Source organism: Cibotium barometz, chromosome 24, assembly GCF_041138505.1.
Source record: "Cibotium barometz isolate CiBa-2024 chromosome 24, ASM4113850v1, whole genome shotgun sequence".
Taxonomy (NCBI): domain Eukaryota; kingdom Viridiplantae; phylum Streptophyta; class Polypodiopsida; order Cyatheales; family Cibotiaceae; genus Cibotium; species Cibotium barometz.
This window is the reverse complement of record NC_141069.1, coordinates 29,318,044-29,337,258: the sequence shown is the minus strand read 5'-3', so window position 1 is coordinate 29,337,258 and position 19,215 is coordinate 29,318,044. Positions and strand designations below refer to the sequence as shown.

The 19,215-nt window shown below is 39.9% G+C and overlaps 2 protein-coding genes and 1 pseudogene across 2 annotated transcripts; 1 reads left to right on the top strand and 2 right to left on the bottom strand.

Moving 5' to 3' along the window:
* Nucleotides 1-293: 293 nt before the first annotated feature.
* LOC147625145 (uncharacterized) lies at nucleotides 294-1,585 on the top strand (annotated as a pseudogene).
* A 2,654-nt stretch (nucleotides 1,586-4,239) lies between these two features.
* On the bottom strand, nucleotides 4,240-5,887 carry LOC147625144 (uncharacterized). Its single transcript, XM_086818944.1, has 2 exons — nucleotides 5,574-5,887; nucleotides 4,240-5,421 (listed from the first exon to the last, which is right to left on the bottom strand). The coding sequence occupies exon 2, from the start codon at nucleotides 5,418-5,420 to the stop codon at nucleotides 4,782-4,784; it is 639 nt and encodes a 212-aa protein (XP_086675070.1). The 5' UTR covers nucleotide 5,421; nucleotides 5,574-5,887; the 3' UTR covers nucleotides 4,240-4,781.
* LOC147625143 (uncharacterized) lies at nucleotides 5,570-10,704 on the bottom strand. Its single transcript, XM_086817947.1, has 5 exons — nucleotides 10,576-10,704; nucleotides 10,406-10,476; nucleotides 7,834-7,968; nucleotides 7,112-7,739; nucleotides 5,570-7,048 (listed from the first exon to the last, which is right to left on the bottom strand). Exons 1-5 carry the CDS (start codon nucleotides 10,702-10,704, stop codon nucleotides 5,570-5,572), a joined length of 2,442 nt encoding a protein of 813 aa, XP_086674073.1.
* Between the last annotated feature and the right edge of the window lie 8,511 nt (nucleotides 10,705-19,215).

Below are 19,215 nucleotides of genomic sequence, written 5' to 3'. Positions count from 1 at the left end.
GTTTTTAGGTTAAGCTTTAGGGTTTGCTTCATCACTCAAGCTTAGCATTAGGGTTAGCAGGAGCTCCATTATCTACATCTTCCCCCAACTTTGCCTTCATCCATACATTCTCCTCTCCCTCTCATTCTTTTTCCTCAAGTTTGTTTGTGAAGCTTTACATTAGGGTTTGTACTATCTCTGGTGCTCCATCATCTACAGCTTCATCCCTACTCTCTCTCTCTCTCTCTCTCTCTCTCTCTCTCTCTCTCTCTCTCTCTCTCTCTCTCTCTCTCTCTCTCAATATATATATAAATATGGCTTTACCCAATACACGAAGACCTCGAGCTGCTATTGAGGCTATTAGCAGTAGCAATGTGCTCAACAATGAAGGTGACTGGATAACAGTGGAGTACAAACGCTTCATGTGGGTCACAATAATGCAGCCAAGCATGAAAGGAGCACACAAGGTCCCTCGACGGCACATTGGTTCCCGCCTCCACCACTGGAAAGGGAGAATCCTTGATTTCATGCAAGGAAAGGATGGAAAGCGAATGGCAAAGGTACAACATGTTTACACGTCCGCACTCATCAAGATAGATGATAACAGTACAAGGGGATTTCCTGCAAACTGTAAGTCTAATTACTTTCAACTAATCATAGTTGTATGTGATAGCTTTAGCCTTGAATATTACCACATTTGTAACACAATTTTACTTTTTATTTTGTAGATATTTTTCCATCAGATTTCATTGAATGGGAGCCTCTAGAGTCCTTTACAGGCACATTTGAGGGCATACATGCAGATTATGGGGGGCTTTTGTATGCAGGGTACACGGGCTCTGAGCTAGCCACTCGAGGAATTTTCTTTTACAATGCGACATATGTTCTGCCTAGGAGAGGTGGTTGTGGTAAACTGATGCCTACACAAGCACCAACATTGTCTAGCATTGAGTGGCCCCTCCCTGATGGCTTCACTTTGGTGGCATTCAAACGCAAGATTGAGGTGGATGTGCAGGCCGCCATGAAGTGCACCTAAGGCTCCCACAAGGCCACCATTGGGTGGTTTGTTCCTTTACATGTATTTGTATACATATTTTGCTCTGCAGAAACTCATCGCACTCCAACAATGTGGATTTCAAAAGGCGACAGAGCACTCAAAAGCTTTCTTGTAGATGGGTGGGATACAAAAGTAGTCAACCATCAATGCGACACCATCAAGTGCTCTGTCATTGCTGAGAAGATTTCTTCAAGATATCACATTGCCAAGCAAACCTTGTCCATGGTGTTTCCATACAGAAGATGGAAGCTGACAAGGAGCGTTTGGGAGGCGTTGGACTCAGATATTGTATGCAGGGAGGAGGTAGAGCTTCAAGTTTGTATACAGGAGGGTGACGTGCGTGAATTTAATGTCAATGATGACTGGCATCTAGGAAATGTAAGGGAATACCTTGCTCTGCATTTTGGACTAAAGGAAGAGTACTCTTTTGTAATTGAGAATCATTTAGTACGTAGGAGGAGAGAGAAGTCAATGTTTTGTAAGGATTTCACATTACCACGGTACATCTCTCTTCGGTCGACGTGGGCCGCACATGTAATCAACTACTAGATGAAATACAATCTTTTTTGCGTATCTCCAATGAGTAATTTGTTTAATTTTTTTTTGATGTCCCAATTAATAAATTTTTTAAGTGTCAATATTTTAGTGTGGTTATATATAAGTCACTTTCTTTTATAAGTTCATTTTTAAGATTACTCTCTAGATCTCTCTCTATCGCTCTCTTTGATTTTGTTTATATATATCTCTCTGACGTGCTTCAAAGCTATCAGTACTATGTCTACCATGCTACTTGCAAAGATTGAAGAAGCAGGACTTGCAGCCAGATCTGTGGATTACCTCCCCGTTTTCCAAGGGGAAATTGACATGCAAGCAACTATAGAGCTTCACCGTGACGCATTTTTGGAGCTTTTGGAGTATACAGAAGCCCATGTAGTACAGTATGCGGTAGAATTGCCAAATTCTACCTCAAGATGGGTTCCAGTTGATTTTATCAAGCACCTATACAAGTCTGACAAGAATTTCTACTTCAGACTTTCAAAATTCCTCAAAGGGCTTACAAGCAAGCACCACAGGGTTGTAGATGAAGATGTTGTACAAGATCTTGGCCTTGGCAACATAGGAACTACGTTCTTGTCATTGAACATGACCTTGGCACTCATGCTCCATGAGATGGGACATGAAGGCAAGCAGAAGAAAGCTCTGACCAAAGAGCTTGCCCTAGTACATGAGCAGAAGGAAGAGATGGAGAACCTTTCCGAGCAGGCGGAAGCATCAATGGCATTGATGCTTCTCCAAACAGGTCAACCAGTCCAGGAAGAGGTCCAGGAAGAGGATCGGATGCTTGACCCTGAAGAGGTTGAAGATGAGATCCCTGACATCGAGGTTCTCACCCTCAACCCCATCATTGTAGATGGAAAGGAATTTCTTTTCTTGGCTGACATTTCCAAATCTGTGGGCCTTAGAGAGGATGAAGCACTCTCAACAATCGTGAACACTTCATCCATGCTTGATGAAGGTGAAACCTTTGCAACAGCGCCCACCCTTGACATTGACTTTGAAGACCATGAACTAACAAAGTCACTTGAATACGTGTCATATGATGCAGTGCGCAAGCAGGAGGAGAACGTTGCAATGGCATTGGTTGCAATACAGAGTGCAGAGGTAGACCATAATCTACCCGACTCTGCATTTCAACCAAGCTCAACCTGGACAACATCAAAGATAGAGACTTCTTCAAGCTTCATCATCGACACTCCCACTTTAACAGAGAGTGATCATGCCCATGCGGTACGTAGAATTCTTACACTTCTCCTATTATGTATATTCTGCTTTGTATACTTATAAATGTCATTCTTGCAGACTGCATTTGTTATCGACAATTTTGCGTCGCGCAAGGGCGGAGTTCGAGCTTCTTCTGCAGGGCGTGATACCTCCTTGTGGTACTATCTCCCAAGATTGGACCCTTCTATTATAAGGGTATTTCATACAGATTACACTGAAGAAGCCCGTGGAGAGTTGTTGATGAGCAAAGCTTTAAGTGGCCTTCTCTGTGTTGATCCCATAGCTAGCAATGCCAATAAGTGCATCCTAGTTAATAGGGAAGCTGCCTTGTGGGCATTTGCAGGTAACTATCCCCATGGTCTTCTTGGGCATTGTGCCCTCTCTCTATCCCAAGGTATAAATGATCCCCTAGCTATATCTGAAAACCTAGGGAGAAAATCTTTACAAGGATCCTCTAGTATCTCCCAGATGAGCGATCTTCTCAAGAAACCATGAATTGTAATAGCCTTCCTTTTTGTAACTTTATCGAGAAATAAAACTTTTTTCTTTGCATTTATTGTACCTTCCAATGTTTTAATAAAGTGATTAAAGTTTGTGGTGTGAAAATGTTTTAATGGATTACAACCAACACTGGCCGGCAAAGGAAATCATTTTTTGGTCAAACCAAAGGCTAATTCGGCTTAACATCAGTGTAGAAGTGCTTCCATGTTGTCCAAAATGTAAAAAATAGTAGGAAAACCCCTATTTCTCTATGGCGCGATTTTGAGCCTTCTGCAGCTGACCGGAGCCCAAAAATCGCACCGTAGGGAAATAGGTATATTTTGCACATTTTTTCACATTCTGCACACCATAAGAGCAACAAGACACTCAACATGACTGTATTTGACCGTCAAGAGACATTCTAATTTACAAAGAAATTTAGATTTGTTGCAGAATACAGTTTTTAAAAAGACCATATTGCGTAATTCACACATGGTTAAATTTTGCGGTGTTATAGTGTTTACGCCGCTTGCAACATAGAGATGTACAAAAAAAAATATTTTGTTGGGCAAACCAAAGGCCAAATGAGCTCAATTCTTTGCAAAAGTGCACTCGCGGGGTGTAATATCTGATAATAAGCGTAAAAAAATGTATTTCCCTACGGCGCGACCTTCTGCAGCCGAGCGGGGGCCAAAAATCGCACCGTAGAGAAATGGAGGCATTTTGTGTAAATTTTTACTTTTTTGACACTGTGGAATGTATACTGCATAAAAATTGAGCTTATTCAGCCCTGGAAACACATTATAATTGAACAGAAAAATACAAAAATTCTCCAGACATTACAGTAATTGAAAAAGAATTGTACAATTCACAAAGTGAAAGAGAAAGACACTACAACGTCATCATTATATTGCAAAAGTTTGATTACATCAAATGTCATTACAAAGGGACTCAAGCGGGCTGGGCATCACTCATGACTTCCTCAGACAGTCATCCGTGCGCAGCCGCATCGCAAGGCCCATATCCACAGGCTTTAGTGTTACGCGCTTTGCATGGAGGTGACACAGGACCGAGTCCTAGAATAACATCACCAAAACAGTTTCGGCGGCCTCCTGCAAGGCCCCAAGCGCAGCACCCTGTATGCGCTCCACCCGATCACTGTAATCTGCCATAACTTCTCTGACAACTCGAGTAAATGGAGCTCTTGGGATAAGAAGCTCAGTGCTTCTTTGATATTTCCGAATCTCTCTTAATGCCACTGTGCCTGGCTTGAATTTGTATTTTCTTTTTACAGTAGGGGGTGGAGGAGGTGGTGCTCTGCGCTCCCAAGCAGGTGGATCATGTCTAAATTTCTTTTTTACTTCTTCCCGTCGTTGATTTTCTTCACCCCCTGCCCCTTCCGCTTCATGTTGCCCTGCCCCTTCTGCTTCGTCTGGCCTTGCCCGCTCCTGTTGTTCTGGCTGGGCCCTCTTTTGCGTAGGCACTAAACGTTTCGGGGTGTTCTTTCGAGCGGGTTGCTTTTTGCGTAGCTTGATGGGTGTACGTTGGGAGTCCAGTTCTCTTTGAATCTGCTCCGCAGCGATGCGGTTTTCCTCCTCTGTGACACCTGCTGTTGTCGTGCCCTCTCCTCCTCATATGCAAGAAGCCTTGCTTGCTCTTGCAACACCCATGGTTGTTGCTGTTCTTCTGCTACATTCCTAGGAGGGAAGAAATTTGGGAGGGGGGTGCGTTGTGCCACGAGGGGGTTTCCTATAAAGATGGGATCAAGATCCCGAAAGATGCGAGGGTCATATTGTGTACCTTGATGCCCTGGTTGGTCCTTGCTTCCTGCATGTTCCCGTTGTCTCTCCGGATGTGAGGAGTCCTGCTCTTCTTGATGCTCCTCTTGTTGCTCTTGTTGCTCTTGTTGCTCATTCCTCTGTTCATGCTCTTCTTCTTGCTCCTGCATTCTTTGCTCTTGATTCATTGAACGAGCTTCCCGAGCACGAGAAAGACTACGCGAGCGTTGTAGAGCACGATAACGGCTGGCCGTGCTATTATTGGCCATTGCGATCGCACGCTGTAGTGTGTGTGCTTGATTACTGTCAGCGTCTTTCCGAGTCACGTGAGCTGTTTGCTTCATTCTAGCCATGCAAAGCAAGGAATGAGCTCTCTCTAAGTGAAAAAGGTTATAAATGAAGTTTTAAAAGAAGGTTGAGTTTATAAAGTCTTTATATAAGTGGATTTAAAAAAATAATTTAAATAACCTTTTAAATATTATTTAAATCAACCCTACCAATCGGAGAGCCATCTTGAGCCACATCGACGTCGTGTGGCGACCCAACGTTGTAACCCCTCTCTTGCATGTGAGTTGAGGTAAGATTGGTTTCGCGACGCATTGACTGTCTTCACTATTCTGCGTTGTTGCAGGCAAATATTACCATGGGGCTTTTTGTTTCCCTTGCCACCCAAGCTCCTGTAGAACCAATTGAACATTTCGTGCAAGGCATTACTTTTTGTGCTACCACCACCATGCCGTGTGTTCTTAAAATAAATAGCCTTAGCCTGGTAATGGGATCTTTCCATGCCTTGGGTGCTCCAAAGAGCCAGGGACCCGTACTCCTCGAGAAAATATGGTGCATGGGCAAACAATATATGCTGTAAATAAGCAAAGGAACCCAGGTGACCTTGAATTAATGACAACAATAAAAAGAGCCAAGAAAAAGAGATTACCATGTAATGTGTGATGTGAGTTTCTCCCCAAGCATCAACCATATCCTTGGTGAATATCTTGATTGCTTCTTTCAAGGCATCTTTTTCATCACTATTGAGTGTAGGTTTCTCCATTAATTTGACCATGTGGTCTAATGATTCCCAAACACGAGCACGTTTCAGGCCAAGTGCTGCATCAATCCCTTTATATGTGGTGACGGCACAAATTTTCTTCCAAATGCCAAACTCTGTGTGGCTTTTGGATTCTGAATGGTTTGACAGGAGATGCCTCGCCTTGGCTCCACCCATGCAAATTTTGCTGGGATTATCTTGTGTCGACCCTAAGGTTTTTGTGTCCTTTTTAAGGGAAACTGCTCCACCATGCAATCCCACACATGATAGAATCACTTCCAAAGCATGTACACATTCTTCCCGTCTTTCTACAGGCTCCATATTCCAAGCATAATTCACATGCAACTTCAATAGCTTATCAAGGATTCTAAGCCTTGCATGCAATGAGCATACATGGACTCGACTGAGAGGAATATTTAGAACTGGTTTCCAATCCTTGTCGTGCTGGTCACGATTAGGTGGTGTATTTTGATCACAAGACATTATGCCTTGAAACCACTGCATAGACTTCTTGTTTGTTGAACTATCCATAGTGACCTGTGGTTTCTTACCCTTACCAACTGTACCCTTACAAACCTTGCCTTTTGCAATACCTCCCTTTGTAGAGCCCTTCAATTTAGCATTTGGGTCGACTTTAGTGTGGCTACAATAAATGCAAGGGTACATAGTGTTTGCACCTAGTTTGCAACCTAACATGCATTTCAATGTCTTTAAGTCACCTGCCATGTGCCATTCAACATCAAAGCTTCCAACACCTTGTACATGAAGCTTGCGCCCTTCAGTTTGCTCTGAAATTACATCAGGAATGCTTGTGTGATGAAAATACCATGTGAGTGTGTCATGTGTCTCATGTGGGAGCTCAAAGGCTGCTAGCCACCAGATGTTTTTCTCTGATTGAACTCCAAAATACTCTTGTGCTAATTTCTTCTGCCCTGTAGATGTTGATTCCCCATCTTCAACATTATTTTCTGTCTCTAGATCATCAAGAACTTGATTTTCCTGTATATATGTACCTTGCAGAGCTCTGTTCATGAGTGTTAAGCTCACTCGTTCAAGTTTATGACTCTTCACTATCTGGCATTCATCTAGCTTCAAAACAAATATAACCTTACCATCACATTCCTCATGTGTTAGGTCATAATACATGATCATTGCCCTTTGCAGCTTCTCAACATCAACATAAACGTTGTTGAAGTTGTTGTATTGAAAGCTATTTGTCTTGGGTAGTGGCAAAGTTTCCAAGACACACTTGAAGCCCCCTAACATGCTTGCAATATCAGAGTTTGCACATTTCTTTGCCATAGTAATGCTGTAAGGGGTTGGAAGCAATGGTCGAAGAAGTCCTTTGTCTCTGAGAGCCAAGCTAATCAATTTGTAGATTGCCTCATATCCTTTTCTACTAACTCCCGCTGCATCGCATGTCTCCATCATTCTTCGTGGACTGACCAAAATCTTAAGTTCACCAAAGAACTTTTGACGCAGTAATTCCACCATCTTCTCATAGGATGGGTCTTGTAGCATATACATGATATCCTTGGCCTTGACAATGTGTTTCAATAGATTAGCACGTGTTGTAGCTGCCCCATTGCCACACCCCATCATTGCATTGGCAAAATTTCTGCATATTACATTGATATTCAATTCTATATTCCTTTCTAGAACATTGATAGTATGATGGCAATGCAAGTAACAATAGAATGGAAATAGGTGACCTTGTTGCTCGTAGTCGTCTCTTCCTTGCTCCGCTCCTACTGGCAAGCAGCTCCACGGATTGTCGCTTTCGCTTCCTTGCTTGGAACCCTAGAGGAAGATGTGTGAGGTGATCGATGCGATGCCTCATGTTGCGTGTGGTCATAACCCCTATGCTCAAGCACCATAGTTGAAAAGTGCTGTTGGCTAACATAGAACAACCATTTGAAAACACTTTAGATGTCCATAGGGGAATGCCACATTTTGCATGCCAATATTATGACTTAAAAGGGGAAGAGTTTGTTAAGCTCAATCCAATTGACCTTAGACACTTTTTCTCAGTCCCGGACAAAAGAGTGTTTCATGGAGAGACACGCATACCAAAAGTTGTGACTTTCACAGAGACCAAGATGGAACAAACTTGAAATAAACTTGAAAATGATGTACAAGACATGGGCAATCAATATGTGAGCTCAAAATGTCATTTTGTTGTGGGTGCCACTGGCACGCATGTCAGTGGCAACTTGACTTTTTATGAAGTTTGAGCATGGGATATCATTGTACCATGTTTGCCTAGTGCCCTTGTGCAATATGAGCCATCTTGAAATCAAATTCATGCATGAGATGAAGATTTTAGTGATTTGGACTCTGAAAAGTGAGAAATGATGAATTTCTTGGCAATCATGATGATGGAATTTTCTGTTTTTGCAAAAGATGACTCTAGAAGTGATGGAGAATGAGATGAGCAGGTTACTTTGCAATAATGTCAGTGGTGCCACTGACACGCGTGTCAGTGGCAACTATGCAGATTTCAACATGCAATTGCAGATTTGCATTCTCTATGCTTTGGTGAGTTCCCTGATGTATGTGGTTCATGAATTGAGCATGTATTTGATGTGCAAAAGCCATTTTTGTCAGAGTTGGACACTTTTGCAAAATTTGACATTTGGGTGCTGAAATGATGGGGCTTTTGTGAATGCCATGCATAAATGGGATGTGGGTGATGTGGAGAACAAGATCCTATGGTCAAATTTTTTGTTCTGTGTGGGTGCCACTGACACGCGTGTTAGTGGCAACTGTGACCAATGCATGATTTGATGTTACCACCTTGTTCCCCATATGTTAGTGTCCCCTTGGTCAAGTTTTGGTGGTTAGTTGATTAGTTTTAGTTAGTCATGCAATGTGTTTTGTGCTCGGGGGGGGTCACTATATGTAAATCCTCTATATCACGTGCATTCAAGGCCTATTTAAAAAGTCCCTTATCTATGAATTTTTTAGTGAATATAATGTATCCTTTCCTATTCAAATCTGTAAATTTTTTTTAAAATACAATAAATAAATCCCCTCTGTAAATATATTTCTGTAAGTTTTAAATATTTAAAATGTCCTTCTGTTGAACCCACGTGATACTTACATATTTATACGAGTGACCCCCCCCCCTCCCCCGAGGTTTTGTGTGTGTGTGTGTGTGTGTGTGTGCACTGTTCTCATACATTGCATGTGATGTGCTCAGTGTTTTGGTGTTATGAGCATATACAAATGTTCTTTGTACACTATATGACCCCTACCTCTCATGGCTCGGTGCTGGTGCGCTCGTGCTGACTGTGGTGGAGGTCGGAAGTCGCGCGCTGAATAGAGCTCTAGCTCTCTCGTAAGCTCACAAGTCGCAAATGACTAGAATTTTGGCTCTAAGTGTATATACCTATGTGGGTGCCCGACCTACCCATAGTGTTTTTGTGCACCATTGTGCTCATTAGTCCCTATACTTATGCTACGGGTCAAATCGTTCGTGATTTCGACTCTCGAGGCTCCCGTTAGGCCTGTTTTACCGTTTCGGAGCTCTTAGTGATGGATATTTGGGTTGATACACTTTCTTTTGCATTGGTGGCTATTGGGCTCTATCCCCTTTGAGTTTGACTTTGTTGCGGAAGTCGATGTCTGTGGGTTTGTTGGTGGAGATGAGGTTGATTCTACCTTGGCTTTTCCTTTGTCTTTGTATGTGATAGTAGTGGTACTTGGATTCTTAGATTGCGATTTCATGTATTCCAAAACCTCTACTGATGTTGTCGGTATGTCTTTAACTAGCTTTATAACCACCACCTCTTGACTTGTCGTAAAGAAGGACATGTGTCGATGCACCCATCTGATTGTACAATTGTGTTTGGCCATCCATGTTCAACTTAGAACAATCTATTCTTGTCAACTCCGGCTAACCACAAGGAGGAGGTACCAAGGACCATGTGCAAGCGTCGTTGGTAGGGCTTTATTGCACCATCTATCTCCGTGCCCAAGAATAATAGACAGCTCATCCGTCCACGGTCTAACCGACCCTTCAGTGGTACGGGCATTCGGGCTAACCACCCGGCTTCAGCTTATTGCTGGCATCGGCTACCCACCGGCATCGGGCTAACCACCCGGCATCGAGCTACGCACCCGGTACTCCAACGAAGGCTCTTTTAGCCTTGATGTCCATCTGGACTCAATTACATTCCATGAGAATTCCAGTGTTTTCCAATTGAAAACCAATCATCCAGTTTCAATTCTTGCAAACAAACCTTGATAGAATACATTCTTTTGAAACACATTAATACACATGCCGTGTTTCTCACTTGAATCTCTTCAAGTGCTTTTTCATAGTCCGTTTTCCCTTTATTGATTCCTAAGGTCTAACTAAGGTCTCGCGTGATGCAATGTTAACTTAAACTTTTACTGTTAGACTTAAATTGGGTTTTGGGATCAACCTCTTGGGTCGCTCGGGCAACCACTTGCTCTTGTTCGCGTCCCTCGTGCTGCTCCATCGGTGCCTTGCTCTTTTCCTCGGCCGCCAGCTTCTCGTGTTCCTGGCTCGTTCCGGCGTCGTCATTGCGGGAGATTTTAGCTCGCTTGGGTGCCATTGCTTAAGTCTACAAAAGACTAGCTAATTAGTGGAATCTTTGTAGAATCTTGTGATTCTTGGTGTTTTAATACCTTTAAAGGGTCCATTTGAGAGTCCATGACCCTTATGGGTCTTTGTGTGACCTCAATTCTTACTATTAAGTTCCATTTTATGCTTTTAATTGCCAAATTGTTCATTTTCCACTAGATTCCTGGAATATTCCCTGGTAAGAGCTAGTTTCCATGGGAATTTCCTAGGAAGGTTTAAATCTTATTAAATCGAATGAGATTGATTCCAAGGTTCATACCCTCATCAATTATAGATGGAAGGAACCATATTTCATAGGTTTGAATTAAACTTTTTCCCTTTAAGGTCAAGTTTTGACCTAATATACTAAAACCTAGATTTGATGGACTTTTATGAATAATTTGTACCTCCATAATTTTTCATGGGTACTTCATAGTCTAATTTAGTGTCCTACAAAGTTTTGTAATTATTGGAGTAATAAATCTATTTTTCCCTATTTTTCTCTTGTAACAATTACACTAGTTTTGAGGTATTCTTGATCAATTAGCTATCAACGTAGCTCCAAATGATGAACCCTATTTATCATGGGTTATTTAAGGTGTTTTACACCTTTGGTAATTTTCTTGAAGTCGGGAAAAATCATTTTCTATTTTCCCCACTTAAATTAAGTCTTAAAATAGGCCTAGTAATTATTGTATACTTCAAACATTTATGATAATTTTTAAAAAGGTAATTCTCAGCTTAGGGGACCTGTAATAAATAGGTCAACCCTAATTTTTAATATTTACTATTTTTCACTCTCAAAAAACCCCAATTTTGGCCCTTTTTTGGCTTGGAAATATATCAAATGAGCTCCAAATGGAAAGTCCTATTTTTTATGGGCTAAACATGACCTAAAGTACCTATGGTAATTTTCCCAAGTGAAGGAAAAATCAAGTGCTATTTTTCCCCTCACTTTTGGATCTTAATTATCTCATAATAAAAATTCTATGAAGAGATAATTAAAGAGCTATTTATCCCAACTTATTCTCTGTATAAAGTACCCGGGATAAAGAGGACATCATCAAATTTCACCTAAAACTAATTTCCCCTTCAAAAATAGGGTAAATTTCAAGGTATTTTGGCCTTGATAATTAGCTTGAGTAAAATTAATGAAAACCCTCTTAGCCAGAGGTTTATTATACTTAGATTGACCTAGGATAAATAGGGCTTGGCCCAATTTTTCATAAAACTTCAATTTTGAGTGAAACTAGCCAATTTTGACACCTAATTGGCCCTCATAAATAATTTATTGATTAATTGACAAATCCCCGAGAGGGTTATGTTCTAAATGCCCTCAGTATGCAGGGATAAATAGGGCTTGGCTAGATTCTTTATAAAAATGGTACCTCCTTTGTAACACATTGCCAAAAATGGCCTAATTAAGCCTTAATCATAATTAAGAAAATATGCAGGAAATTTCCAGCCCCTTAATTACATCAATTGGGACTAAAACAAGTGTGTGTATGGCATTTAACCTCTTCCATTATGTGTAAAGAGTCAATTTCAATTGAAATCCCCCAAAATTGCCTACTATTTCCCCGCTAATCAAGTAATTAAGCATGATTAGTGTCTAATCATAATTTGCAGAGATGACCAGCCCATTTAATCATGAAATTAATGATCTACTTAATCATTTAAAGGCTCAAAGAATCAATCTTTCCCAAACTATGCCCCCATTTCTTCCAAAATTGCCTAATTTTGACCCTTAATTAAGGGGGTAATTAGCAATTTACACTTAATTAAAGTGCAGGTCTTAAACCAGCCCCTAATTCATCAAATTATTGGGCCAATTAGTCATTAAAATGGTGTGTGTATCATCCATTCATCATTGATCTATCCAATTTTTGTAAAATTGCCAAAATGTGATTAATCCTTGCCCAATTAGAAGACAATTTTTAATCCCCTTGTTGTAAATGATGCTTTCAATGATCAAATGGTGCATTATGATGGATTTCTAACCACCCAATGAAAGCCTAATCAATGCTTTAGCCATTCATAATTGAAGAATTCAAAACTATGCAAGATTAATTAAGTAGATTAAGAGAGATAGCATAATCATGGATTAGCTACCCGGGGAGACTACTTTGATGAAGAGCTTGCTTGAATTGGAGAGGTGTATTTGCTGATTTGATGTAGCTCCTTTATCCCCTTGCTTCACCTCTTCTCTTCTTGATGATCTTCTCCCCCAATTGGTGTGTAATTAGTGTGTAATTGTGTAATTAAATAAGAGTAATTTGATGATAGTGTAGTTATTGATGAGTAAGTGAGTAGCTAGATTGAGGAGCTCATTAAATAGAAGATGGTGATGATGATGATGATGACCCTCCAATTGCTTTGTGATGAGATTAATCAACTTGATTAATTCTAGCTAATAGAGTAAAGTAGTGTAGATTAAAAAATGCTAATCATGAGGTGATGAGAATGCTCCTTTTTGTAGATAAAAGGGATGAAAAGGATTAGCTCACACACATATACACACCTCAAAGATGCGCCATTTTGAGAAAGAAAGGGAGAGAGTATTGTTGCTAAATATGTGCTTTAGTTGTGCTTGAATGCTATTGGCCCACACTTACTTTCTAATGTATGAGCTAGCCTTTCCACTTTTCACTTCAAATTTACTTTATCAACTTAATTGGTTTGATGTGAGATGTGCACATTTTATGCACATGGATGAACCTTATGCTCCTTTCCACATCCATGCTAGCTCTGCTCCAACTAAAACTTACCGGCTCCAATCATTTTCTTCCATATTTTTTTATTATTCTATTACTTTCTGACTTTATTTGAAGCCACTCTGTCATGTCCCCAATTAAGAGATATGGAGATCATGTTGACAGATCCTAGGACTACCTAGAATTCCAATGGACGACACTTGGTCCTCGCATCGAGTCCGAAGATACGAGCCAAAGGAGTCTAAAGATCCTAAGTCCATCTCAATTAACTGCAAAACCTTATCGAAGTCTCCTGAAGTCTTTAAACTAATTCCCATCAATACAATTCTACATGCACCGGACGCATGGAGTTGTAGAGGTACTTCGCCTGCCCTGAATTGACTCGGCTCCCCGAGGCTCAAAGCCAATCCCTGAGAGGCGACATCCTTGGTTCAAAAATGGTTCCGGCTCCCTGAGGCTCAAGAACACGTTCGTCCCCTAAGATGCGGTGCTTACACTACGATTTCTACTTTAAATGTTTGAGAAGCCACGCGACTGATCGCGTCCACCCTACCGTAGATGCCTCCCGTCGGGGGTAGGACATCACCCGCTTCCCATGACCATAAGTTTCCTAATTACTACCACACTGTTATAACATGGAAAGACAGGTTCCTTTAAGTTATTTATAGAACATTGTTCATTAAATCAGCCCTTCAATCATTCTTTCCAAAACAAGGGAATACAATTTCGCAATCAAAAACATCATTCATCCCATAAACACAATATCAAGTAATCTTATTTGATATGTACATCACTTGTAGCTTAACCAGCTATATATGTACATCACTTGTAGCTTAACCAGCTATCAAGTACATCACTTGTAGCTTAACCAGCTATCAAGTACTTGTTGCTTAACCAGCCAACAAGTCGTTAGACTATCTAGAATTGTCTAACTCTCTGCTCAGGCTACCCACCGAGAGAGACTCTCAACTCCGGCTAACCACCAGGAGGAGGTACCAAGGACCATGTGCAAGCGTCGTTGGTAGGACTTTATTGCACCATCTATCTCCGTGCCCAAGAATAATAGACAGCTCATCCGTCCACGGTCTAACCGACCCTTCAGTGGTACGGGCATTCGGGCTAACCACCCGGCTTCAGCTTATTGCTGGCATCGGCTACCCACCGGCATCGGGCTAACCACCCGGCATCGGGCTACCCACCCGGTACTCCAACGAAGGCTCTTTTAGCCTTGATGTCCATCTGGACTCAATTACATTCCATGAGAATTCCAGTGTTTCCCAATTGAAAACCAATCCATCCAGTTTCAATTCTTGCAAACAAACCTTGATAGAATACATTCTTTTGAAACACATTAATACACATGCCGTGTTTCTCACTTGAATCTCTTCAAGTGCTTTTTCATAGTCCGTTTTCCCTTTATTGATTCCTAAGGTCTAACTAAGGTCTCGCGTGATGCAATGTTAACTTAAACTTTTACTGTTAGACTTAAATTGGGTTTTGGGATCAACCTCTTGGGTCGCTCGGGCAACCACTTGCTCTTGTTCGCGTCCCTCGTGCTGCTCCATCGGTGCCTTGCTCTTTTCCTCGGCCGCCAGCTTCTCGTGTTCCTGGCTCGTTCCGGCGTCGTCATTGCGGGAGATTTTAGCTCGCTTGGGTGCCATTGCTTAAGTCTACAAAAGACTAGCTAATTAGTGGAATCTTTGTAGAATCTTGTGATTCTTGGTGTTTTAATACCTTTAAAGGGTCCATTTGAGAGTCCATGACCCTTATGGGTCTTTGTGTGACCTCAATTCTTACTATTAAGTTCCATTTTATGCTTTTAATTGCCAAATTGTTCATTTTCCACTAGATTCCTGGAATATTCCCTGGTAAGAGCTAGTTTCCATGGGAATTTCCTAGGAAGGTTTAAATCTTATTAAATCGAATGAGATTGATTCCAAGGTTCATACCCTCATCAATTATAGATGGAAGGAACCATATTTCATAGGTTTGAATTAAACTTTTTCCCTTTAAGGTCAAATTTTGACCTAATATACTAAAACCTAGATTTGATGGACTTTTATGAATAATTTGTACCTCCATAATTTTTCATGGGTACTTCATAGTCTAATTTAGTGTCCTACAAAGTTTTGTAATTATTGGAGTAATAAATCTATTTTTCCCTATTTTTCTCTTGTAACAATTACACTAGTTTTGAGGTATTCTTGATCAATTAGCTATCAACGTAGCTCCAAATGATGAACCCTATTTATCATGGGTTATTTAAGGTGTTTTACACCTTTGGTAATTTTCTTGAAGTCGGGAAAAATCATTTTCTATTTTCCCCACTTAAATTAAGTCTTAAAATAGGCCTAGTAATTATTGTATACTTCAAACATTTATGATAATTTTTAAAAAGGTAATTCTCAGCTTAGGGGACCTGTAATAAATAGGTCAACCCTAATTTTTAATATTTACTATTTTTCACTCTCAAAAAACCCCAATTTTGGCCCTTTTTTGGCTTGGAAATATATCAAATGAGCTCCAAATGGAAAGTCCTATTTTTTATGGGCTAAACATGACCTAAAGTACCTATGGTAATTTTCCCAAGTGAAGGAAAAATCAAGTGCTATTTTTCCCCTCACTTTTGGATCTTAATTTTCTCATAATAAAAATTCTATGAAGAGATAATTAAAGAGCTATTTATCCCAACTTATTCTCTGTATAAAGTACCCGGGATAAAGAGGACATCATCAAATTTCACCTAAAACTAATTTCCCCTTCAAAAATAGGGTAAATTTCAAGGTATTTTGGCCTTGATAATTAGCTTGAGTAAAATTAATGAAAACCCTCTTAGCCAGAGGTTTATTATACTTAGATTGACCTAGGATAAATAGGGCTTGGCCCAATTTTTCATAAAACTTCAATTTTGAGTGAAACTAGCCAATTTTGACACCTAATTGGCCCTCATAAATAATTTATTGATTAATTGACAAATCCCCGAGAGGGTTATGTTCTAAATGCCCTCAGTATGCAGGGATAAATAGGGCTTGGCTAGATTCTTTATAAAAATGGTACCTCCTTTGTAACACATTGCCAAAAATGGCCTAATTAAGCCTTAATCATAATTAAGAAAATATGCAGGAAATTTCCAGCCCCTTAATTACATCAATTGGGACTAAAACAAGTGTGTGTATGGCATTTAACCTCTTCCATTATGTGTAAAGAGTCAATTTCAATTGAAATCCCCCAAAATTGCCTACTATTTCCCCGCTAATCAAGTAATTAAGCATGATTAGTGTCTAATCATAATTTGCAGAGATGACCAGCCCATTTAATCATGAAATTAATGATCTACTTAATCATTTAAAGGCTCAAAGAATCAATCTTTCCCAAACTATGCCCCCATTTCTTCCAAAATTGCCTAATTTTGACCCTTAATTAAGGGGGTAATTAGCAATTTACACTTAATTAAAGTGCAGGTCTTAAACCAGCCCCTAATTCATCAAATTATTGGGCCAATTAGTCATTAAAATGGTGTGTGTATCATCCATTCATCATTGATCTATCCAATTTTTGTAAAATTGCCAAAATGTGATTAATCCTTGCCCAATTAGAAGACAATTTTTAATCCCCTTGTTGTAAATGATGCTTTCAATGATCAAATGGTGCATTATGATGGATTTCTAACCACCCAATGAAAGCCTAATCAATGCTTTAGCCATTCATAATTGAAGAATTCAAAACTATGCAAGATTAATTAAGTAGATTAAGAGAGATAGCATAATCATGGATTAGCTACCCGGGGAGACTATTGATGAAGAGCTTGCTTGAATTGGAGAGGTGTATTTGCTGATTTGATGTAGCTCCTTTATCCCCTTGCTTCACCTCTTCTCTTCTTGATGATCTTCTCCCCCAATTGGTGTGTAATTGTGTAATTAAATAAGAGTAATTTGATGATAGTGTAGTTATTGATGAGTAAGTGAGTAGCTAGATTGAGGAGCTCATTAAATAGAAGATGGTGATGATGATGATGATGACCCTCCAATTGCTTTGTGATGAGATTAATCAACTTGATTAATTCTAGCTAATAGAGTAAAGTAGTGTAGATTAAAAAATGCTAATCATGAGGTGATGAGAATGCTCCTTTTTGTAGATAAAAGGGATGAAAAGGATTAGCTCACACACATATACACACCTCAAAGATGCGCCATTTTGAGAAAGAAAGGGAGAGAGTATTGTTGCTAAATATGTGCTTTAGTTGTGCTTGAATGCTATTGGCCCACACTTACTTTCTAATGTATGAGCTAGCCTTTCCACTTTTCACTTCAAATTTACTTTATCAACTTAATTGGTTTGATGTGAGATGTGCACATTTTATGCACATGGATGAACCTTATGCTCCTTTCCACATCCATGCTAGCTCTGCTCCAACTAAAACTTACCGGCTCCAATCATTTTCTTCCATATTTTTTTATTATTCTATTACTTTCTGACTTTATTTGAAGCTAATAAAAATGAAGTTTTTGTAAAGGAAATGTTACTTAAAAATTATGGGAACATTACATCCCAACTTGAAGAATTCGAGATGTCCTCATCTCGAGAAAAAACTGGGGATAATCTTTACATAACAAATTCTCTTCTTCCCAATTAGCATCGTGGATATCCTTTCCGTTGAACGAGGTGTTCTTTCAGGGTTCTATTTCTAAGGGTTCTTTCCCTAGTATCTAGGATATAACTAGGTTGAAGCTCTAAGGCATTCTGGGTTGGCATGACTATCTGTTCGTCATCCAATACATGAGCAAGATCCGGTATGTAAGGCTTTAACATAAAACACGTCGTGTACCTTTAAATGAGCTTGTATGCCATTGCCCCTATCTCTTTAACAACCTCCTAAGGTCCATAATTCCTAGGGCTAAGCTTTTTTGTATTTTTCCTAACGGCAAGGTGCTTCTTTTTGGTCTGTTGCGCAAAAGATCTTATTACCTATCTTGAATTCTCTTTCTGATCGTTGGAGATCTGCGTAATGCTACGTTGGTCCTGAGCTGCTTGAATATCCTTGTGAATAGTCTTAGTTTGTTCTGTCATCTCTTCCATCATCCTTTTCATAGCTTCGATCCTTGTGAATTATAGGCATATTCCACCATAGGTAAATTTTGAATCCACTTTGAGGGTTCTTGCTGCAATAATCTTTTTGAAATATCCTTATTAGTTTGACTCATCCTTCCTTTTGACCATCAATATGCTGTACTGAAACGTAGCTGAGTACTAATAGCTTGAAAAGCAAGGTTCAAGTTTTGATGTGAACTTAGCATCACAACTGCTCACAGTCCACTTGGTAAATGTAAAGATATCTTTAATGAATATTTGATCAATGAGATGAGACACTTTTATCAATAAATCTATCAAATCATACCACCCGTAACAAGTCCATACTGAAGTGCTTCATTTCATCTTTAGAGATACCCGGTGGTTTGGGGCATACTTATCCTTTTTATTTCTTCGGCCATAACTCTTCTTGTATGAGATACATTGTTGTATGTAACAAAGAATATTGCCTTGTATGGGTAATCTTTACCTTATCCATGTATTACTATGGAATAAAATATCTTTCTACTGAAGTTAATTAATTTTTCACTGTTCCCGATGTTTTCTTTGAAAAGACCCCTGGACATGTTTGGGTCAGAGCTTTTTCAAAATATTGGTCCGAGATCATCATCTCTTGATATGGGGTGGAAGGTTACTGTGGGATACGTCAAGTACCGTATCGTGTTTTAATTTCATAACGGTGGTCATATCTTTTACATACT